A 23,736-nucleotide genomic window follows, 5' to 3' on the forward strand; every position below is an offset into this window, starting at 1 on the left:
GGAGCCCAGGTAGGGGAGCGACATGAAGGCTGACCTTCTCCCCTGCAGGGAAGAGCAAACACGGTACCCACGGATCCAGGCTGCTGGGTGAGCCCAGTGCAAGAGAAGTGGGGGCCACAGGACAAAGTCCCCCCTGAAGTCCCCAGTGAGGATGACGCTGGGCTTCTGGGAACCACCCCAGGGCTGGGACGCGGGGAGTACCCAAGGCATAAAGGGTGGGCTCCAGGATGCTGGGGAAGGCCTGCCGGGACCTGTCATAGAAGTCAGAGGCGACGTGATAGGTTGGGGCGTACGTCGGGGTGGGGCTTCCAAAAGGGACACGTGGGCGGGCGCAGAAGGCGGGCACTAGTAGGGGAGGGTGGAGTCATCCCACTCCAGCTGCGCTTGCGCGGCTCCGCCCTGCCCGTGTCCGCCCCTGCCCACCCCATACTCCTCGTCACTGCCCTCGGAGTCACTGCTGCTCGAGCTTAGGTCTTCCTCTTCCTCTTCCTCGGTCTCATCTTCCCCACGCCCTGGGGCTCCGTGTTTCTGGATGGCAGGGAGAGAAGGGAAACGCTCATCAGGGATCAAACAGGAGCCACGCTGGAGTTTAAGTTTCTCCCTCCATTAAGGAGACGTTTAGGGCCCCTTGCAACTCCTTCCCTTGATGCTAAACCCTTGGGCCGGGAGATAGGCTTTCTGGAAGGGAAGTCCTTTGGTGAAAGACCAATCGGAGGGCTAAGGACAAGGACAAGAAATGGCAAATTCCAGGACCCAAACTCAAGGTAAATCGTTGCGTTTTAAACATTGGACATTGAGGCCGATCCCATCCATCATTCAGGGAGGCTTTCGGGCCAAAGTTTCTTTTCTGGCATTTCTGAAACCTATCTACATAGATGTCCAAGTCTTTAATGACTTGCTTCTCAATGCGAGGATAGCATTTAAGCTTGTACCCCTCTTCCAGGTGGGAAAATAATGTCTCTGGGAGCAGAAGGTCTTCTAAGCCGAGACTCGGCTGTGCCGCCCCTCAAAAATACTCCTTTCAGAAGGACAAAGTTCACGGTCCTCATTTTCCACGCCTGCCCCTCACCCCTGGGGGTTTGTGTCCTCAAACTCTACCCCACGCTTTTTCAGTGCCCTCCCCCTCCCCCCAGCTTTTTGGCAATTCCAGTCAAATCTTATTTCTGGATTTATGTTTTGAGTTCATAAACCAGCCATAAGAGATGTGAGCCCATGCTTGGCAACATCCCATCTCTGGAGTGTTTTCTCTTCTGCCTCCCCCAGATCCTACTCATTCTTCAAGGCCTCGCTGAGGCTCCAAGAAATCTTCCCTGGACAGCCCCAAAGGCTCTCCCTGCTCATGCTTCACTGATTGCAGGCATCACCAGGTTAGCCCTTGGTGAGCACGCTCTGGCCGGGTACTCGGAGCGCTTCAGGCATAATGATCTTGCCTCCTAGGCCCAAGGCTCAGCTCTCTGAAGGTGGAAATGCTGGGGTCCCCAGAGTGGTGCGCTTAGCCCTATACCTACAGCACACGCTGGGACGAGCTGACCGGCATTGGCACGCTGGCTCTGAAGTTGGAGCAGGAGGCCAGGTGAGGCGGGGAAACTGGGGACCGGCTGGGATACTTTTCATTCCTCAGTGGCTCCTCTTCATGGCCACTGACTCCCTCGCTTTCTTACTCCTGCCTTTCCCCCCACCCAGCAGCCATGGGCAGAACAAAGGGCCCGACGGAAGCGGCTTTTCTTGAGTGTCCTATGTCCAGATCAGGGACATTTGGACACTCATGGGTGGATTCTGGGGGCTGATGGCCAACTGGAAAGATAACTTTAGAATCAGACAGACGTGGGTTTGAATACTGATGGTGCCATTACCAGCTCTGGGAGTTTGAGTACTTTACTTTCCCTCTCTGAGTTGGTCCTACCTTGGTAAATGAGGAGGGTGACTCCCACTTCACAGGTTGCTGGGCAGATTAAATGAGGTGGTGCATGTTGAGGACCCCGTGCAGTGCTGGCGTGATGGGGGCTCAATAAATGGCAGGTATTACCATTGGGTTTTTGTATTAACGTATTCTGAGTCTTTAAGTGAGCTCTGCAGGCAGATGGAGCAAAGCCATCTAATTTATACTGGTAGCTAATCAAAAATTCCATACCGAGTCCCTGAGAGTGAGTCAGCTCTGAGCTAGGTACTACAGGGGAGGCCAGGGACACACACTGCGTGGCTGCTTGCCTTAAGAAATGTCTGCTTTTGTTTGTCGGGTGAGAGCAATTCACACGTTTTTAAGCAGTGAATGCATTTGGTGGGTAAGTGTGGCTCACGCAGGTTGAGAGGCTGGAGGAGCCCAGAGAAGGGAAGGACCAGTGGGGCTGGGCTAGCTGGGCAGGGCTTCTGGCACAGGAAGGATGGAGCTGGGTGGAGGAGAGGCATCCCGCTCTGAGCTCCCAGCCCCCGCGTGACGATTGTTACCTCCATGGGGTTGACCGTGATAGTAAGTGCCGAGTCGTCCCAATCCATCTCGGCTTCCTTGGCAGCCTCAGACTCCTGGGTGAAGTGCTGGTGGGCGATCCGGACCCGGTACATGCCCATGGCCACGACAAACACTAGCATGCACACGGAGATGATGATGACCACGGTGGCAATGCTCGGGACCACTGGAATGAGGAAGGAATTCGCAGGACGAGGTGAGCGAGGGACTAACTCACCCTTGGGATGGAACACGATTGAAACATCCACGTGTAGGTTAAAATCTGCCCTACGCTGCCCAGTTGGAGAGCTCTGGGTCAGAACCTTACTCTGTCTGGGCTTCACTTTTTTCATCTATATAGTAGACTGCATCATTCCTATCCCATGGGTAGTTGTGAGGAGCAAATGAAATCATCTATGTGAATTTCCACAGAGGCACATAGTAGGTGCTCAATAATTGCACTTTCTCTTTGATCTCTTGCTTTTTCCATCAAAGCATAGGGGAGCCCCCTTCCCCTCCCCCTGAGAGCTAGAAACTGTGGAGTTCAGTCGGGACAGACAGAAGTGCCCGCCAGATAGGAAGACAATATGGAAGGTACTGGAACAGAAGTAAGGGTGGGAGACTTTGCAATATGGTGCATACGTGTGTGTGAGCATGTGTGAGGGGCTCAGGGAAGGCTACATACAGCATGTAGCTTTGAGCTGGGTCTAAAAGGACTTGCAAAATTTTACCCCAGCCCTTTGTAATGTCTGCTATTACACATTTCTTATAACTTCTTGTGTACTTGACCTGCACCCTCCTGAGGCCGTGAGTGCCTCAGAGCCAGGCCCATAGCTTCTCCACAGCCGGGCACCTCCTTCAGTTCTGGGCGCCTCTGGCGCTGCTGCACCCTAACTGTCTGTTGCGTGGATGGTCTTGAGTCACCATCGGCACCTGGTGTCCTGAGGTCCCTCCTCCCATGTGACCTACCTGAACTGCGCTGGATGCTAGTCTGGGATTCCGGGTGGTGGACAGACTGGAGGAAGGGCGGCTGCACGATGAGGTGGTTGACGTGCTCCTTGTCTGAGACCCTGACCTCATGGAGGACGCTGACCTGAGAAGAGCAGGGAGGGGTGCAGTGGGCCGGGAGTGGCAGGTGGACCAGTGGCCGCAGTTCTCCCGAATAAGCGAAGTGAATGAATGGGCGGGCCGGGGCTTCCCTCACAACTGCGGGACTCACTCACCTCCAAGTTGAACTCATTGCTGGTGTAGCGCCCATTGAGTTCCGAGCACTTGAGCTTGAACCGCCGGGCCTCCAGGGCAGCTGGACGCCAGTTGCGGTAGCGGATGTGACGTAGCACCTGCTCATAGCGGCTCATGGAGCCCACACCTGTGTCAAGAGACCACACCTGTCTTAAGAAGGCAGAAGAGGGGCTGGGGAGACAGCCTGCAGCTGCTGGCGGTGTGGGTCTCCTGAAGTCGGTGAGGGTAAGAGCTCAGGGTGTTTAGGGGCAGACACTGTGTCAGTGCAGACATTCTAAGGAGCCAATTAAACTGAAGCACAGAATTTCCACATAGATTGGGCTCTGACCAGAATGTTTGGCCTCAATCTGCCAAATGTTGCTGTAATACTTGCTGAGATCAAACATGATAAGAGCAGGCACCTGCCTAGTTTCTACAGATTTCCCAGGAGTGGAATGGGAGCCAATTCCCCCAGATACTGGAATAGCTCGTCAAAGGAGGGGCTAGACGTCCACGCTCTGAGGTCAAGGGTTCCCTCCTGACCCACCTCCACAGGAGATGGAGCTGCCATCCCACTCATGACTCCCTGGACAGGGCCACTGAGAAGGGACCACCAGGTGCAGGACTGAGCACGGCCTTACCGTAGATGGAGTAGCCGGCCGTGGAGTTGGTGGCGTCCAGGTGTCGCTGGTGGAGCTCACTGTGGTTGAGCTCCAAGCACTCCTGTTTGGGGTCCAAGTCCCCTCCCAGCACTAAAATGTCACAGAAATCTAAGTTGTGAAGCATTTCTTCAAAAACTGCTGATTTGGGGGCTGTGGGAGGACAGACACATGGAAAACACAGGAGTGAGGACAGCTCAGGTCATGGCCCTGACACACCGTCCTCCTCCTCCTCCGTCACTGAACCCCAGGCTCAGGCTGGGTCAGGAGGAGAGGCTCGGCGATCCCAAATATCACCTCCACTTCTCAGATGGATGTCCAGGCAGCCCCTGAGGCTGGGCGGCACAAATTTATGTGAAGAGCATGAACACAGCAGTCAAAAGATGTGAATTTAGGGCCTCCCTGGTGGCGCAGTGGTTGGGAGTCCGCCTGCTGATGCAGGGGACACGGGTTCGCACCCCGGTCCAGGAGGATCCCACGTGCCGCGGAGCGGCTGGGCCCGTGAGCCATGGCCGCTGAACCTGCGTGTCCGGAGCCTGTGCTCCACAGTGGGAGAGGCCACAACAGTGAGAGGCCCGCGTACCGCAAAAAAAAAAAAAAAAACCCCAAAAAGATGTGAATTTGAATACCAGCGCTGCTTCTGAGAAGCCGTATAGTATTAGAGAAACCACCTACCGCTCAATTTCCTTATCTGTAAAGAGGGTAAGGGCATTGAGAGGATTGAAAACAATGTGTGGCACAGAATAAATGCTCAAGAAGGATTGGCCTCCTTTGGGACCAGAGATGAGTGCCCCTCCACCAGGCTCTCGTAGCTTTCCCCCGTGGTCATGGTGTGTGTATGTCTCTCCCAGCAGACTCTGAGATTCTCAAGGGCAGAAGCACTTTGCGTGGCTAACTCTTCAGTATCTGAGGGGCTGGCATGGAGCAGTATAACGACACATTGCTGAAGTGGAGCGGCACTGGTGATATAATTAAATAAGTAAATTGGTTAGTCTAGTTGACGAGCTGTTGCATCCCTTGGCAAAGTTCCTGGGGGAAGGGTAGGCTGAGACACTCCATCTTCTTCTCCAGGGTGGGCAAGGTGTGGAAGTGAGTGGTGGGCTCGGGCTCCCAGACTTTTTGCCTTTGTGGCACCAACCCTACCATTTGCAGAGGACACCCCTCCCCTTGCCAGTTATGGAAGGCTGGTCCTAGGGCTGGAGACTAGCCAGTCTGGTCTCTCTTCTTCACTGCAGTGTGGTGCTGACCTGGAGGTGCCGGCTCCCTACCCCCAGCCTCCAGGGGTGGCCTTTAGTGTGGAGGTGGGAGCACTTTCTCCATCACTAGAACTGTTGAATGTAATTGCCGTCTGTGGATTTTATCCTGGCATCTGTCCCAGGCCCTGGCAACATGGCAGTCAGCAGACCCATCTTTCCAACCCTTGTTCCTGTGTTTCTAGTTCTTGGACAGCTTAGCTGTCCTTGCCTGATACTGTGACCCCAAGTTTCCCAGGGGAGTGTCTGAGTATTTGAATGCTGGACAGGTTGGCAGTCCTAAATGAAAATCCTACTTTAAAATAAAAAGTGATTAGTAGTTATGGAGTCCTTGCTATACGCTAGGCACAGTGCAAAGGAAATCCTAACAGACAGACACTAGAGGGGGTACTGTTACTATTCCCATTTCACTGATGGGGGAGTGGACAGTCCATGGGGTAGGGTGCGGCGGATTGCCTGGGGTCACACAGACAACAGGGGAGGAGCTGGACGGCAACCATGACCTTCTGATCCCGCACTTTGTGAAAGTTTCAACCTCTGGGCCGGTGGTCTTCGAATATTTTTGATCTTGCGGGCTTTTATTGAAAAATTTGTGAACTAGAGATCATTTAAATAAGTATATTTACTCATTAAGCAGGTGTATTTTGTGCATGATAAGACATTTATGAAAACAAATTTTGAAAGGATTCACAAAAGATGAGAGCTATTTTAAATAATTACTTTATTTTGTTTAGTTTTTAAGGGATACCAGAAACATTTTTTGCTCTCAACAGGTATATGTTGTTATAAATAATTTTGTACACTTACTTTTTAAATGCTTGCCAATCTCAATGGCTTCGTGTAGCGTTGGCAAAATCTAAAAGCACGTTAATATACACTTAACGAAGTCTGTCATTAATAATGGTACACGTATATCTCTCTTTCAAATGGCCTGTGGTTTCTGGGTTTTCTTGGGAGCCGTACTCTTGTCAGGTCAGGTTGGGTCATCCTGGCTCCTGTGACCCAACTGCTGACTGATTGCTCACCCCCTAGGTAGGGGGCGTGTTCACCCCACCGTTTTCTCTCGTTCTCTTGCGCTTGCATATGGACAAAATCTTCCATCAGTTTCCCTGATTCCCACTGTGCTGAAGGGACTGTACTGGGCTCAGGGACTTACTGGCAAATCAATAAGTTGGGCTCTGGAGGAGATCCTTGTCTGGTTTAATAAACAGATAATCACCACCGAGGGCTCGCCAGTGTGTGTGAGAGAGAGCGCTAGTGGCTGGAAGCGTACAGAGCGGTTGGGCGTGTGCAGTACCAGCCAGGGGTCAGGGTGGTGGGGTCTTCTGGAAGAGGGGTTGAAGGTAGAGATTTCTGTCAGCAGTAATGGGGAACGAGACAGAGAGGGACCTTCCAGGACGAGGGTAGAGAGTGAGTAGGCATGTAAGCTAACACAGAGGGAGAGAGGGGTGTGATGTCATTGGTACTGAAACAGCACAAAGAGTGAGTCGATGAGGGCAGAAGATGGTGGTGGAGAGGGTCACGGGTGGCAGATGCCATTAGCCTGCTTGTTTACGGCACCCATAATAATGATTATTCTTACAACGATAAAAGTGAAATTTTAAAAGTACTAACAATAGCTCTCGGGCACTTGGCTACCAGTCTGCATGCACCTCTCATAAACAGAAGGTGAGATGTGGACCCACATAATTGCTTGTCCCTGCGTTGCCTGTAGGCTGATGTCAGGCCTCGGGAATCCAGGTACTCTCAGCTACGGCCTGCAGCCACCGCAGTCTGAGGCCCTTCCTTTTCCTGTCTGATATTAGCCACAGATGAGGGCAAGAGGGAAGATCACACGACCTAATGCACCTTGGAGAGTAACTGGGAAACGGTCCTGCCCAGACAGGTGGTATAACACCATCTATTTTTGTGAGCTAAGAAGGGCTGTCTTGCCAGGCATCCCATTTGCTGGGGACCAGCATGCTTTAAGGCCGTGGGTAGCTAGGATTATTATAGAAGCAGCCCTTCGGGAACTCAGGCCCACTGGCACTAGCACATCGTTAGCAGCTGCTCTGGGAGGGGGAGAGGGAGAGTTGAAAACATTCTTTTGGAGGAGGCAGCAAAGGACGGTTCTCAAACTCGTATTCCCCCCGTAGATCTGGGCCCCAGGTTTTCCTGCCTTCCTTCCATATCCTTCCATCCCTCTCCCCCCACCAGCCGAATATACTGTAGCTTTCAGTGCAACTCAGTGTTTCTTCCTGGCAGACAATTCAAATTACTTTTACTGAACAGCCCTCCCGACGATGAAACCGTTGGAAAGAACAACTGGAAAGTCCCCTGAGAGTTGAGAGTGATACTGCCGAAGGAGACTTTTGCGGTGTATATATTAAGATGCAGCTCTATTTTTTTCTTCATGCTTCTTTAACTTTTCTTCTCATTACCAAAATAATACACGTGTACTACAGAACATTTTGCAGTTGTAGAGAAGTGAAGGGGAGCAGAAACAAGTTGGCTGTTTTCCTGCTTCTCAGAGAATATCACTGTTAGCATTAGGTGTGTTTCCTTCTGAGCATTTTTCTACATATTTTTTTTCTTGACAGACTTGCGATCACTCTCCACGTAGCTACTCTGTAATTTGCATCTTGCTTTTTTTTTTTTTTTAAACTTGCTGCTTGGCATAAGTGCCTTCCCTCCAACATCATACCTCTTCTATGGGGGTACCACAATTTGCTAAGCCATTCATTCCTCTCTGTTATTTATCTGCATTGTTTCCAGGCTTTTTTGTTCTGTTATCATAAATTACCCCGCTATAGTGAACAATACCTCAGTTGTCCTGAAGTGTGATTGACGAGAATCATACTTTACGTGAGAATTTAAGGTCCCACGCCCCCCCCACCCCAACCCAGTGTGTGCCTGTACCTGTGGTCTTCAAGGCACCGGGGGCCTCGGTTTTGGTGAAGGTGCTCACAATCTTGATGTCGGGGAAGAGGGTAACCCCTTTGGCGCTTTCAAACTGGGCAGTGGGTCTCCAGAAGCGGTCCGTGCCATGGAGGGTGATCTGGGGCTCGACGGCCTGCAGCACCATCACGTAGGCGTCCACGTCAGGGAGGCTGATACACACATCTTCTCCAAAGCACCTGGGAAAACAGCAGTCACGGCAACTGAAGAGCAAACCCTGGAATCATCCGGCCATGGACAAAGATACATACAGCCACCTCTAGTCCTCCACGAGACATCCTGACTGCCCGAGAGCCTCTGAGGATGTCAACAGACATTCAGATTCAAAGCCGCATTTTAGTTAAAACTACTAGCAATCTAGGGACTTGAAAAGATTAGCTCCTGGGTGAAATAGGAATTTTCTATACCAGCAACAAGTAACCATTAGACCTTTAATTATCCTTTAACAAAGTAATCAATGGCAACATTAATTAGACAGCAACTGCTTGTTATGTGCATAAGGATTTGGTAAATAAATTGTTGTCTCCCTGGTTAGTTACAGCCATCTTACTGAGTGAGACCCCAGGGCTAAACTCTCCTGGCTGCCGGAACAGCGTATGTGTTCTCTCTCTACAAGGATATCACACAAGTGCGGTGCCTCTTCCAGATGTGCCAGCAGACTGCCATTGTAATCATACTCCTTTTTCCTGATACACTGCCACAAAAATATCTGGGAGCCAGAGTGGTGTGACAACAAGAGCAAAGCCTCGGAAGTGAGACAGACAAGGGTCCATGCCTGGCTCTGCCACTCCTGGACTGGGAGGCTCTGGGCAAGGGGCCCGACTCCTGTGAACCTCAGTCTCTTCATCTATACAGTGGGGATGAATAATTAATTACCTTATAGTAGTAAGGCTTAAATGCAGAAGACATGTAGATAGGAAGCTGCCCAGGAGCCTGCATCATGGTTGGAGCTCAGTAAATGTTGACAGAGCTGACAGTGTCATCAGACCTCATCAGGCATGTGTGTCACTGGCACTCTTGGCTGATCATCTAGACCAAAGACCTAAGCTAAAAGGGAGAACCCCAGGGTCTAGAGAGAGACTCTGGGAATGATGGGTGGACTCCAGCTGGTGGCAGCCATCAACTTGCATCCCTTGGCAAAGTTCCTGGGGGAAGGATAGGCTGAGACACTCCATCTTCTTCTCCAGGGTGGGCAAGGTGTGGAAGTAAGTGGTGGGCTCGGGCTCCCAGATTTTTTGCCTTTGTGGCACCAACCCTACCATTTACAGAGGACACCCCTCCCCTTGCCAGTTTATGGAAGGCTGGTCCTAGGGCTGGAGACTAGCCAGTCTGGTCTCTCTTCTTCACTGCAGTGTGGCGCTGACCTGGAGGTGCCGGCTCCCTACCCCCAGCCTCCAGGGGTGGCCTTTAGTGTGGAGGTGGGAGCACTTTCTCCATCACTAGAACTGTTGAATGCAATTGCCGTCTGTGGACTTTATCCTGGCATCTGTCCCAGGCCCTGGCAACATGGCAGTCAGCAGACCCATCTTTCCAACCCTTGTTCCTGTCTTTCTAGTTCCTTTTTCTGGCTCCAGGTGCCAGGTGACTCCCTTTCTGCTTCTCAGGAGTTTTTCTGGGGTCCCCTTCCTAGCTGCCCTCCCAAGCAGCTGTTTGGCTGAGAAATGATTTGACAGGCCAGTAAGGGTGTTATTTAAAGGTCACAGTGATGGTCTCATCTCCTTAATTTAACTCTGATCCCTGGGGACAAGAACCATGCCTTTTCTTTCTCTTGCATACTCATGGTATTTAGGAGCTCTATCAAGGCCAGGTTGTTTAATTTAATTGAATTAATAAACATTTGTTGAGCATGATACTATACACAGAAAAACCCTAAAGATGCTACCCAAATCTATTAGAACTAATAAATGAATTCAGTAAGTTGCAGGATACAAAATTAATATACAGAAATCTGTTGTGTTTCTGTACACTGACAGCAACCTATCAGAGAAAGAAATTAAAAAACAATCCCATTTACAATTGCATCAAAAAGAATAAAATACCTAGGGATAAATCGAGCCAAGGAGGTAGAAGACCTCTACTCAGAAAACTACAAGACATTGATGAAAGAAATTAAAGACATTACAAACAAATGGAAAGATATACCATGCTCATGGATTGGAAGAAATAATATTATTAATATGACCATACGACCCAAGGCAATCTACAGATTCAATTCAATCTCTATCAAAATGCCAATGGTAGTTTTCACCAAACTAGAACAAATAATTCTAAAATTTGTTTAAATCCATAAAAGATCTCAAATAGCCAAAACAATCTTGAGAAAGAAGAACAAAGCTGAAGGTATCACACTCCTGACTTCAGACTATGCTACGAACCTAGAGTAATCCAAACAGTATGGTATTGGCACAAAAACAGACACATAAATCAATGGAACAGAATAGAGAGCTCAGAACTGAACCCATGCATATATGGTCAATTAATCAATGATAAAGGAGGCAAGAATATAAAATGAAGAAAAGACAGCTTCTTCAATAACTGGTGTTGGGAAAACTGGACATCTATGTGCAAAAGAATAAAACTGGACTACTTTCTCACACCATACACAAAAGTAAACTCAAAATGAGTAAGACCTGAAACCATAAAACTCCTAGAAGAAAGCATAGGCAGTATGCTCTTTGACATTGGTCTTAGCAATATTCTTTTGGATGTGTCTGCTCAGGCAACAGAGACAAAAGCAAAAATAAACCCATGGGACTATGTCCAACTAAAAAGCTTTTGCACGGTGAAGGAAACTATCAACAATATAAAAAGCCAGCCTGATGAATAGGAGAAGATATTTGCAAATAATCTTATATAGTAAGGGGTTAATATCCAAAATATACAAAGAATTTATACAACTCAACAGCAAAAAACAGGTAACCCAATTAAAAGATGGGCAGAGGACCTGAATAGACATTTTTGCAAAGAAGACATACTGATGGCCAACAGACACATGAAAAGATGTTCAACATCACTAATCATCAGGGAAATGTGAATCAAAACCACAATGAGGTACCACCTCACCCCTGTCAGAATGGCTAATATCAAAAATAAATAAAAAGTGTTGGCGAGCATGTAGAGAAAAGGAAACCTCTAAACACTATTGGTGGGAATGTAGATTCGTGCTGCCACTATGGAAAACAGTATGGAGGTTCCCCTCAAAAACTAAAAATAGAGCTGCCATATAATCCAGCAATTTCACTTCTGGGTATTTACCTGAAGAAAATAAAAATGGTAATTCGATAAGATATATGCACACTAACGTTCATTGCAGCATTATTTACATTAACGAAGATATGGAAGCAACCTAACTGTCCAAGGATAGATGGATGGATAAAGAAGATGTGGCTTTATATATTTATGGTGTGTGTGTATATATATATATTTGTATATATATATAGTATATATATATTTATGATATATATTTGTAATATAGTATATATTTAACACATATATTAATACTATAATAATAATAAATGATGTGTGTGTATATATATATATATATACACACACATGGAATATTACTAAGTCATGAGAAAAAACAATAAAATCTTGCAATTGGCAACAACACGAATAGATCTAGAGGGTGTTATGCTAAGTGAAATAAGTCAGACAGAGAAAGACCGTATGGTTTCACTTACATGTGGAATCTAAAAAACAAAACAAAAACAAACTCATAGATTCAGAGAACAGGTGGTTGCCAGAAGGGAGGGGGTTGGGGATGGGGTGAAATAGGTGAAGGAGATTAAGAGGTACGCACCTCCAGTTATAAAATAAAAAATCCACAGGGATGTAACATACAGCATAAGGAATATGGTCAATAACATTGTAATAACTCTGTATAGGGACCTATGGTTACCAGACTTATCATAGTGATCATTTCATAGTGTATGTACACATCAGATCACTAAGCGGTACACCTGAAACTAACAGAACATTGTATGTCAACTATATTTCACTTAAAAATAAAACAACAAAAAGAGAACACAGATCCATTGGGGTGTCCTCATAGGGAGAGCAGAGAAGCTGCCAATAGTTGAAGAGAGGTGAATCCTGTTTTACGAGAGAACATTCCCAGGGACCATCCCTGATGCCTTGGCTGAGCCCCAGGCTGCCCAGCGTCCACTCACTGGACCTTGGAAGAGACTTTCAGGCGCCGCACACCCACGGTTGGGAACTGCCTGGAGTTGATGTAGGAGACCTTCTGGAGGGCACGGTTGATGTTCCCAATGTCGTCACCTTCCATCACCAGGACAGACTGCGAGGGGTTGAAATGATACTGGAAGACAGAAAGCAGTATCACAGGAGAGAATGATCAACCGTGTACCCAGTCTCACGGAGACCCTCCGTCTCCATGCAAAGGCCACTAAGGTCCGCACAGGCGTCTCCAGAGCATGTGCAAGTGCAGGAGCTGTGTGCACAGGTAACTGTTTTAACCCCTCAAGCAATCCCTGCTGTCCTCTGGTGGGCTTCGGGACCCTCCTCTGTAAGATTCCCCATGGATTATAAACTCCTGGTAATACCACCGGGAGCCACAGGATGAATTCTGAAATCCCAGACACAGTGCTCTTGGGGCCCAGCCTTTGGTGGGCTCATGCTCTGGGCTACTATGGGGTCCCTCCCAGAAACTTTCAGCTCTTGGACTGCCACCCCGTCAGCTCATAGCCCGGAAACCTGGGGCTTTTGTTCCTTTTGCCGTCTTGACTTTGGCCTTGAACTGCTCCCCCATTCACCCTGCACTCCGCCTCCTGACCCATGTCTCATCTTTTTAGTTTCCAACCTTAAAGTTCATTTTTAAGTTAATGGCCTTCCTTCTCTCTTAGATCCGATTCTTGGTCTTGCCTTCTAGGTGCTAAACTCTGGTTTCCCATGAGTTTTAATCACTTGCTGTTTACACGCCTGCCAGCTGCCCTAGGTTTGTTATCTATCTGTACTATCCTGGGTCCCTGGTGTCCCACGCTGGGTGAAGGCCCAGGGGCTACGATGCTCCCCACTGAGTCACGTGGGTCCTCAAACCAGTTAAAGTAGATCCAGACTTGTCTCTTCCGTGGTGTTCCCAGCAGTTTCTCTTCTTTGAATGGAGCATGGAGCATATATATTCAAATGTATATATGTGCTAAGTGAAAGTGTCCACCTTATTCCTATCTCCTATCCAACCAATTTCCTCAACCTTATCCCACAGGTGATCACTGTTCCATTAATTTCTCAGTGACAAATTGCATTATTGTTCAAAATTAGTTGTTTCCCCTCCCAGTGAGATGCTTATACAAGCCTGTCAGCAGGCTTGCTCATGTGATTTATGGTACTCTTCCATACAGGATATACATTTTTGTCCTGTTGCACTCAATAGTGGTCATGTGACTTGCTTTGGCCAACAAACAGTGGGCAGAAGTATTGTTTGGTTCACACCCGGATGGTAGATTTCACAGCCAGTTAATTCGTGGTGCCATGTCCCTCTCCCTCTGCCATGAAATCTGCAAAGTTCCCTAATGGTCTATCAGCCTGGGTCTCACAGTGAGGGGGGCAGAGCTGCAGCCAGTCTTTAAGGGGCATGAAGTGCACACCATAAAAAAAAAATTGCTGTATAATTCACTGAAATTTTAGTCACTTGTTACTGCAGCATAACCTAGCGTATCCTGACAGTTATACTTAAGCATTTTATGAATATATAATCAATGAATATAGATTCCCATTTTTCTCCTTTCTTACACCAAAGGTAGCTTGTTACACACTATACTGCACTTTGCTTTTTTCACTTAGCTTTTGTCTTGGAGATCTTTTATTTTTTTTAAAGTTGTTTAATATTATTTAATATTAAATAATTTACTTAACCAGTCTCCTAATATGAACATTGGGTTATTTCTAGTCTTATACTAATAATGGCACAATGAATAATCTTATATATATAACATTTCCTAAGTGTGTAAATATATCTGTAGTATAAATCCCTACAAGGGAAATTGCTAGGTCAAAGAGTATATACAGTTTAAATTTTGACAAATGTTGCAAATTTTCCATTGCTAGGGATTATACCAATATGCTCTCCCTCTCATAGCATATGAGAATGTTCTTCCAAAACCTCAACAGAGCGTGCTGTCAAACTTGGGACTTTTGCAAATCTGATAGGTGATAAATACTATCTTAGTGTAGTTTTATTTTGCATTACTCTTTCCATGAAGTAGATTGAGTATGTTTTCAAGCTTTTAAGGGAAAATCTATCTATATTAGCTTTTCCCTGATATGACTCGGATGTCTTTACAAGAGTTCCTGTTCTGTGTCCGGACCCTATCAGGAGGTAGTTATCTCATGAGTACTGTGGTGCCATTGTCCCGCATAATAAGTCCCTTGCATTGTGACCCCCAGCCAACTGATAGCTCAGTCTTTGTCTCTTTCAACCATCCTGTGATTGTTTCATTGTTACCTCCTCCTTGAAGCCTCCCCAGCTTCCCTCACTTAGGTCCCCACTGAGCTCCTATAGTGCTATGAAATGGTAGTATAATTATTATAGTGCAGTGACTATGAGCTCACTGAGGACAGGTGCTCCGACCGTTATCCCCGAATCTCAGAACCTTGTCCTAGTGCCCCGGAAGCCCCTGTTAGATGAATGAGTGAATGGTCCCCCGCTGCCCTCACTGTTCCTCTTTCCCTATGATCCAGTTTCCTCCTGTCCTCAAAGCCCTGAGCAGGGTCTCTCTGAGCTGCGACATCTGGTCACAAGCACTGTTCCCTATGCTGGATTCAGGAGCCCCTGGGCATATGCACAGGTGGTGCTACAGTCGGCCTCTTGTTGGTCTCTCTCTTGCTGGGCCTGACTCACTAGCTTAGCGTGCTCAGCCATGGAGATGCCACATGCTGGTGAATCATCAATAGTTCTGAGTGTTTTACAGATCATCCATTTCTCATTTGAGCAGATTGAAAGTCATTCTTCTAAATATACCACTTAAGTTTCCATGTATTTTGCACTCTCCCCGTCCCTGCCAACCCCTGCTGTAGCAGTCTTTTGGTGCTTTTGCTATCTGTCTGTCTGTGTGCCCTCCACCAGCAGACTGTGAGCACCTCGAGGGCAAGGTCCACTGACTTTTTTCAGCATCTAGAGACAAGATGATGCCCCCTGCAGAAAAGGCCAATCTCTGAGCCGTGCATGAGGGCTGAACAGGAAAATCAAGCAATTCATCCAGGAGGATGGACTGGGCAGCAGCCCCTGGCATCAGCAGAGGGCACTCCCACTGAAGCCTCCTAGGGAGAGGACAGGTTAGGGAATGTGTTGGATCTCTAGTGAATACCCAAGTATGGCTGCCAGAGCACCCCAAAGGCTGCCACAGGGCTTGAGGTGGGCACTGGCTAGCCATCAACACGGTTCTTGCAGGATCAATAAAACCCTCCACTAGAATAGGTCTTGCTTGTATGTTTGTGTTGTCTTTCGTGGCATGACTGAGGGTCGGTCTCTGGTTTTGCGAGACACAGGATGGTATTGGCATTTCCACAGGGGCAGGAGATGGCTTCCTGGGGACCTAGCAAAAGGTGACAGCACTCACTCTCCCTGGAAAGCTGGGCTGTAGCCACAGTGGTTCCTTTCTTTGAACCAAGAAGCGGTTAGACAGATGGTCTTAGCAGAATGGTCAGCTGTCCTGGAGGGTCAGGCTGGGACATCGGTGAAGTCCCTGCCGAAAGCCCTGGCCTGTTCCTTGAGGACAGGCTGGCTGTGGCCCTCCAGGCACCTCGCCTTCCCTGCCAGCTCCTCTGGGCTGGGACAGATGAAGATTCCCTGCAATAGAGGCTCTTCTGTTGCAACTGTCACCCAGGATTACTTTTCAAAAGAAGCTGGGGCATCAGCAATGCCAAGTGCAAGGTCAGCCCAGCAGGAGACGGGAACTGTGATTTGTTGAGAGCCTAGTTATCAGGTTTTCTAGGGGACATCTGTATCTATATCTATATGTATATCTATATCTATATATCTATATCTATATATCTCATCTGTAAGTGTATCTTTGCTATATCTGATATATAAATATATGTAAGGATATATAAAAAATATATATGTTATTCAATTCTTACATCACTACAAAATAATACTAAGTCCATTTTACACACAAGGAAATTGGGGCTTAAAGGATTAAAGTACCTTGCCCAAGGTCACCCAGGTCATGAATATCCATAGTGCTTTGAACCTAGGAGGGTTTTGTCCCAAAGTTCTTGCTTTTTCCCACTCTTCCACACTAGACATGACAATTTGGCAGGGATGACGCTATGAAAATCAAAAGTGTGTATTCTTCAGGAATGTGGCGATTCCACAGTGTCTCATATGGATACATAACAACAACCACCTCGATCATGTGATGACTCCAGACATGCTGGAGAAATAGCTGGAAATATGCATGATCCAGGGGAAAACAAGTGAGACGAGGAACCCATGTGGGACCCTGTGAGTAGACGGGATGTTTTCTTAATCATGGCAGGACTAGCCAGAGGGGAGGGAGGAGGCCAGGAGCCAGTAGAGAAAGTACTAGTCATTATTCAAAAAAGAAATGAGGGACGAAGGAGGAAAGGCAGGTTGGAAGCAGTTTTAATAATTTTCAAGAATGCCTTCTAATCTGAGTCTTGTGGCGGAAAGAGCCTAGACTTATTTTGGCCAAGTCCCTGAGTCCCAACCTCCTTATTTCTGAAATGGGGTCATAATATTTAATTTGTTGTGAGGAGTAGGGATAATGAGCTTAAAATAGCCCCCAGTGGGTGCACCGTAACATCGTGTGTGTTATCATTAACTTCTCATACAGTGAACTAGTTCTTGCCCGCCGCGCCCTAAGGATGGGAAAGGATCGTTTGCAGTGACTGGTTCTGAGCAGGTGGTATTCTAAAAAGTCAGATGAGCCCCCTCCACTCCCCACAGCTCTAGGTGCCACTTCATTTAGCACTTCCTCTTTCACGGGCTAGGACCGCTGTGTAGGAATTGCTATGGTTCTTAATTTATAGTTCTAAGAATGTGTGGCTTTTAAGTCCAGCATCTTTGGTTCATTTGTTCTGTGGTGCTTGGAATCCTACAACTGTGGCCCCATGGGATGGTCTAGAGCAGAGAAGATCCACGCAGAGGCAGGGAGCAAATTCAGAATCAGAGAGGGGACAGATTCTGGATCTGTTGGAGGACAGATTTCACTGGCTTGACAAAACACTGAGGGAACAATACAAACAGTAGACCAAGGATCAGACCCCAGGCTCTGCCTGTGAGGATATCTGTATGAAGTGTGCCACGAGGGGCTTGCCTGGGCCAGCTGCCATGAAATTGACAGGTGGAATGCTGGCCTTTGCAGCACAGGTGGTCTTGTGAGTTTCCTTCAGACAGGTGATTAGCTATTGAGAGCACCTGTGTGTATGTGTTTCCTGCATTTTAAACAAGGTTCTGGAAGGTCATTCATGCTTTACCCTGCTTGTGTACTCCTCCCATCTTCCCCCTCTGACCAGGGCTCCAGGGTGAGCATTCTGAACCCCACGCCTGTCCAGATCATGCTCCCTTGCATGGAGCCCTTCAATGGTTGCTTGTTGCCAACAGAAAAAAAAAAGTAAACACCAGACATTAACAAGGCCCCATGACCCGGCCTCTGCCTACCTCTCTGGTCCCGATTTCTAGCTTGCCTCCTGCAATTTGGGCACTTGTAACACTGGCTTTCTGCCTAGAGTGACCGCCCTGCCCTCTCCCTTGCCACCCACTGCCTGCCTCTCTCCTGGTTGGTTCTTACCCGTCCTAAACAGTACGCTCAGACTTCACCTCCTCCAAGGAGCCTTCCCTCCCTGCTGTTGCTCCCGGTTCTGAAGCTCTGGAGCAGAACTGCCTGGGATCACATTCTGGCTCTGCTCCTGACTCACTCTGGGATCCCTGGCAACTTTCCTTTCTCTTCCAGGCCTCCATTCCTCATGTGCAAAATGGGAAGATTCATGGTACATTTATCATAGGTGGTTCTGGGGCTTAAGTGAGTTAAACCCATAAAGGTTTTAGAACACTGCCTGGTACCCAGGAGACCCTCAGTAAATGTCGGTGCTCATAATCATTGGAGCACCAGATTACAGGTGTCTGCTTGGGCCATTGAGTGCCCCAAAGACAATAATCTTGGAACATTCATTTTCGTGTCCCTCTCCACAGCCCAGAACCAAATTATACGGGTGTCCGCGGAATGTTTGCTGAAGTGACTGCAACGTGAAGTCGAGGCATGATTTGCCCAGATCACTGGTCCCTCCAAGGCCAGCCCAAGTCAGAGCCCCACAAGCAGTCGGCCACTAAGAGTGTAAATGAGAGGGCCCTCTGTTGGAGGGGTGACCCCTGTCCAGGAGACGCAGGCCTGGGGTGGGGAGGCCGGGCAGCTCCATGGGCAGTGCTGAGTGGGGACGGATGGGAGGTGGTGGGAAACCTCTGTTCTGGTCACTCCCTCCTTGGGAAACCTTCACAGCCGCTGGGGCCTCATGGGGCTGTCCTGCGTCCCTGGAGACAGAGGGTGGGCCGCCCTCACTCCCAGAGAGGAGGCCAAGGGGCTGTCTGCTGTCACTGGGGTCCACTATGATGGAGCGGGGGCTGTGAGGATGTCTACCCTGCTCTTTGCTCAGGACCCCGAGGCCTGATGCGGGCAGGTGCTCCTCGGTCCAGGTGAGGCCAGATCTATCCCCGCCCATCGTGGGCGGGGAGGTGCTTGATGAGGACAGTCAGCCACATCCTGCGCCCCTCAGGAGGAGCTTTTCGTTTGAAGAGTTTTATGTTGTGTGGATGACGAAATTGTGAATCTGTTCATATTCCCTTTGGCAGCCAGACATTGCCTGGAGCCCAATCCGGGCCTCAACTTAACAACATAAGACCCAGTGACCTCTGCATCTGCTTTCTAATTCCACCCACCCCGGGGTGACCTTCCTTTGTAATTAGTAGTTTCCATGGTCCAAACTTGTAATCCTACTTTTCTGTATTTCTGAAAGTTATGCTTGCGTAACTGCTCCTTCAGTTCCTTTGGGCAAATAAACAACAAAGCAACCCACCAACCCAGGAAACAATGAAATATAGCAACTCCCTCCAGGTAGACATTGAACGTGTGCCTGCTTTTATGCACTGAACTGATTGCACTCGAGGGCTTCATCTAGGAATTTCAGGAGACGGCACAGAGTCTGTTGTGCGGTCATGGTCACGGTCACCTATCTCCCTGCTGTGGCAGCACCTTTGCCATGGTACCAGCTCGGTGTGACGTGGCAGGAAATGACTCCGCGTCCAGGATTGCACTGGTGTTTAGCAGCCTCTGCCTCACAAAGCACTGTCTCACCGGGAGCGATGCTGGCTCCTTCCTTACCTTTATTCCTTGGCCCAGGCTTTCCAGGGAATTGATATCCAGCCCTTCCTTGCAGGCCTGCAGGCAGGAAACCACCTTCTGACTGTCCATTTTGCCAGGGCGGATGGTGAGACTGGCCAGGCTGCCGTGGAAGAATTGAGCAAAGCGAGGCTTGGTGACTTCTCCTCCTAAAAGATAAAGAAGCATCGTTATTTGCCCTGCGGACATTGGGTAGGAAACCTCACTTCAAGGCTCCATCTGGCTGGGGAGCCAAGAACAGAGTGGCTGCATCCCCTAAACCCGAGCTTTTCCTTCCAAGTGGTGAGCGCAGAGTTGTGAAGCCCGAGTCTCGAGAGGATGTCATTGGCCGCCAAGACCTTGGCACTCCTCCAGGTGCACCTATTTAGGAATCTGGAATTCCTGAATTGAAAACATTTACTTTCAGAGGCACGGGATGTCTTAAAAGACAGGAAGGGCCTACAGAGTAAAAGTAGGAGAGGGAGAATCTACCAGTGATGAAAGACGCGCCCTGTGCCAGGCTGTGTGCTGGGGACTTCACCTGAGCGAGCCTGCAAAGAAGGGATCATTGTTTCCAACTGACGGATGAAGAACCCTGGGACTTAGAAAGGTTGAGGGACTTGCCCCAGGACACACAGCTAAATGCTGGAGCTGGGACTCTAGTGGTGTATGTGACTGCAGAGCTGGTATTTGCTCTCCTGTATTCATTCCACAGAGAGGCTGGCATGCGATTGAGGGGTCCTAGGAGCCCCATGACCCTGGGTTCTGGCTGTCTCACAGTGAGTTGATTTCACATCAGCTCCGATCCAGGTTCTCTGGCATATAAGAGCTTCCTTGATTCTGTTCTACCTTGGACCTTCTTCTCGTCACCCAAGAGTTTTTTTTACTGTTCCCTCTACTGGTTGTGCAGAGTCCCGTCTGAGCCCAGGTCGGCTCTTCTGCATGTGAAACTGATCAACGCGGCTTGTGTTGCAAAGGCAGCCTGGAAGCCACCTCTTGTCATTTTCCTCCCTCGTTTCCTTAAAATAAAAGCCCCCCTAAGGTCCATTGGAAGCCTCACCTCCTCCACGAAGCCCTCCCCACTGACTTCACTGAGCACAGACCCCTTCCATCCCTGGGCAGCTTATGTCAATGATCTTAGTCTGGATCTTGCATTTCTGTTTGTTCAGAGAGGTAGCTGAATGTACAGGAAAGGTGGATCTGGGTGGAAATCCAGCTTTGCCAGTTCCCTGAGGAGGTTCTGTTGCCTCTCTGAGCCTCCACTTGCTTGTAGGGGACGTTGCTGGGTTTTGCCTCCTGATTCTCCTGCGCTGTCTCAGCTGTGGCCCCCATCCGTGTGCTCCATGAGAAACCTCCTTGTGGACAGCTTTCCCCAGCATCTGGAGGGCAGGTTTCTGGAAGGTTCTGCCAGGGTAACACCACAGCGATTTCTCTGCCCTTCAGTGAGCCACGCTGTGTCAGCCAAGTCTGGAGCTCTGCCTGGGTGGCAGTGGGCTCTCCACAGGGTGCTCTTTTTCAGCCCCAGGGAGGGTGGGTGTCCTGATATCTGCATTCCTATAGCCTTCAGAGTTCTCTCTACTTAGCAGCTAATCCTTCCTTATTCTAATACGCTGTTATAGTTAATAATTTTTTATATTTCCTTGTTGAAATTACTGTGTGGTTTCTCTCTCCTGGCTGGGTCCAGACTGAAACACCCTCTAGGTTTGCACACATACATTTGCTTACACCCGTTCCTCTCACACTGAGAGGCCACCTCCAGACTGCTCAGATCAGGCAGATCCCACTGGTTCTTCAAGGCCCCTTAGACCCCCTGCCTACCTTGCGCTCTCCCTGCTCTGAGCCTGGAACACAATAGTTCATTTTAATGCACCCTCACAGCTCAGCATTGTTAGTTAATGTATGCGTGCTTTATGTCTTCAATAGCCTATAAGGGGTGGTTCTTGACTTCGGCTACACATTTTAATCACCTGGGGATATTTATTTATTTATTATTTTTATTTTTTGCTGTACACGGGCCTCTCACTGTTGTGGCCTCCCCCGTTGCAGAGCACAGGCTCCAGACGCGCAGGCCCAGCGGCCATGGCTCACGGGCCCAGCCGCTCCGCGGCATGTGGGATCTTCCCGGACCGGGGCACGAACCTGTGTCCCCTGCATCGGCAGGCGGACTCTCAACCACTGCGCCACCAGGGAAGCCCCCACCTGGGGATATTTAAAAAGATAAACTGACCGTGGTGAGGGGTCCCACCCCCAGAGATTGTGACCTCACTGGTGTGGGGAGCTTTTTTAAAAATTGAAGTATAGTTGATTTACAACGTTGTGTTAGTTTCAGTTATATGGCACAGGTTCTTTTCCCCTATAAGTTATTACAAAATATTGACTGTAGTGTAGTTCCCTGTGCTATACAGTAGGTCCTTGTCGGTTACCTGTTTTCTATATAGTAGTGTGCATGTGTGAATCCCAACCTTCTATTTATCCCTCGGCCCTCTTCTTTCCCCTTTGGTAACCATAGGTTTGTTTTCTATGTCTGTGAATCTCTTTCTGTTTTGTAAATAAGTTCATTTGTATCTATTTTTTTTTTTAGATTCCACACATAAGTGATTTTATAATATGATATTTGTCTTCGTCTGACTTACTTCACTTAGTATGATCATCTCTAGGTCCACTCATGTTCCTGCAAATGGCATTGTTTCATTCTTTTTGATGGCTGAGTAATATTCCACTCTGTATATATACCACATCTTCTCTATCCATTCCTCTGTCTATCTCTTTCAGGTGAATCAAACATGAAGTCAAGGTTAAGAACCAGTGGGCTATACACTTCTCTCTCTTTTTTTTTTTTTTTTTTGCAGTACGCGGGCCTCTCACTGTTGTGGCCTCTCCCGTTGCGGAGCACAGGCTCCGGACGCGCAGGCTCAGCGACCACGGCTCATGGGCCCAGCCGCTCCACGGCATGTGGGATCCTCCTGGACTGGGGCATGAACCCTCATCCCCTGCATCGGCAGGCGGATCCCCAGCCACTGCACCACCAGGGAAGCCCTACTATACACTTCTTGAGGCCAGGCTTCTGCATACTCCTTGAGTCAGCTTTCTCCTTTATGCCACCCACAGGCTTACTCTAGCCCCTCTCCATATGCTGCTGGAACTTATTGTTTAAGTCTGTCTCCTGGATGGCAGGGAATACTCATGCAGGATTCATTGTAATGAAGACAATACTGAACAGGTATTGGGGCTGAGGGCTGCCCCGGGCACTTGCACAAGTTGGCTCATTTATCCCTCTCGATAACATGGGCCCCTGTCCCTGTGTCATCAAACACCTTGCACCCTGCCTGGCACACAGCAGACACTTCATAATTGTTTGCTGAATTGAAGAAGATGGTCCAGCAGAGTTGTAGACCTGTGGTGCCTCTCCAGCATCCATCTCACTCCTGTCCTCTTGCAATGGCAGCCCTGAGGTTTGGGGGGTTGACTTGAGTTCCAGGGATGGACTCTGTTTAGTCAAAGGTTATTCCATCTCCATTGCTCCAGGGACAGAATGAGGCATATACTTGGGACTCCTCATACCAAGATGAAGCCAATCAGCATCTGGCATCCAAAAAGCCATAGGAGTTGGTCTAGGGTTAATCATAAGACCGAATTTAAGCCAGTGAGATGAGCAGAGAAACTGACTGGCAGCCTCTGGGAAAAGAGCTTCCATCTTCTCTCTAGAAAGTTTCTGGAACCTGCTCTTGCTCTCTTTCCCTGGAGATCATTATGTGAAGATAGAAGGCTGAGAGCGGCTGCAGCCATCCTGCAAGCAGACCAGGGACAACCAAGGCAATTCCTGGAGGGGGCGGAGCCAGGAGAGCAGAGCAGGCTGAGCAAACCCTGAGCAG

At 48.6% G+C, this 23,736-nt stretch overlaps 1 protein-coding gene across 1 annotated transcript in view; it reads right to left on the reverse strand.

Moving 5' to 3' along the window:
- Positions 1–345: 345 nt before the first annotated feature.
- CLSTN2 (calsyntenin 2) overlaps positions 346–23,736 on the reverse strand; it is a 636,354-nt gene continuing 612,963 nt past the window's right edge. The window contains exons 10-17 of the mRNA XM_029214625.1: positions 19,868–20,034; positions 12,683–12,831; positions 8,475–8,692; positions 4,306–4,476; positions 3,667–3,812; positions 3,413–3,536; positions 2,446–2,630; positions 346–528 (exon numbers count right to left, since the gene is read on the reverse strand). Coding sequence (XP_029070458.1) covers positions 346–528; positions 2,446–2,630; positions 3,413–3,536; positions 3,667–3,812; positions 4,306–4,476; positions 8,475–8,692; positions 12,683–12,831; positions 19,868–20,034 — 1,343 coding nt within the window. The remainder of the gene's footprint in view (positions 529–2,445; positions 2,631–3,412; positions 3,537–3,666; positions 3,813–4,305; positions 4,477–8,474; positions 8,693–12,682; positions 12,832–19,867; positions 20,035–23,736) is intronic.

The sequence above is a fragment of the Monodon monoceros genome, unplaced genomic scaffold (genome assembly GCF_005190385.1).
Source record: "Monodon monoceros isolate NGI ecotype Baffin Bay Population unplaced genomic scaffold, NGI_Narwhal_1 Super_Scaffold_11, whole genome shotgun sequence".
NCBI classification, from domain to species: Eukaryota; Metazoa; Chordata; class Mammalia; order Artiodactyla; family Monodontidae; genus Monodon; species Monodon monoceros.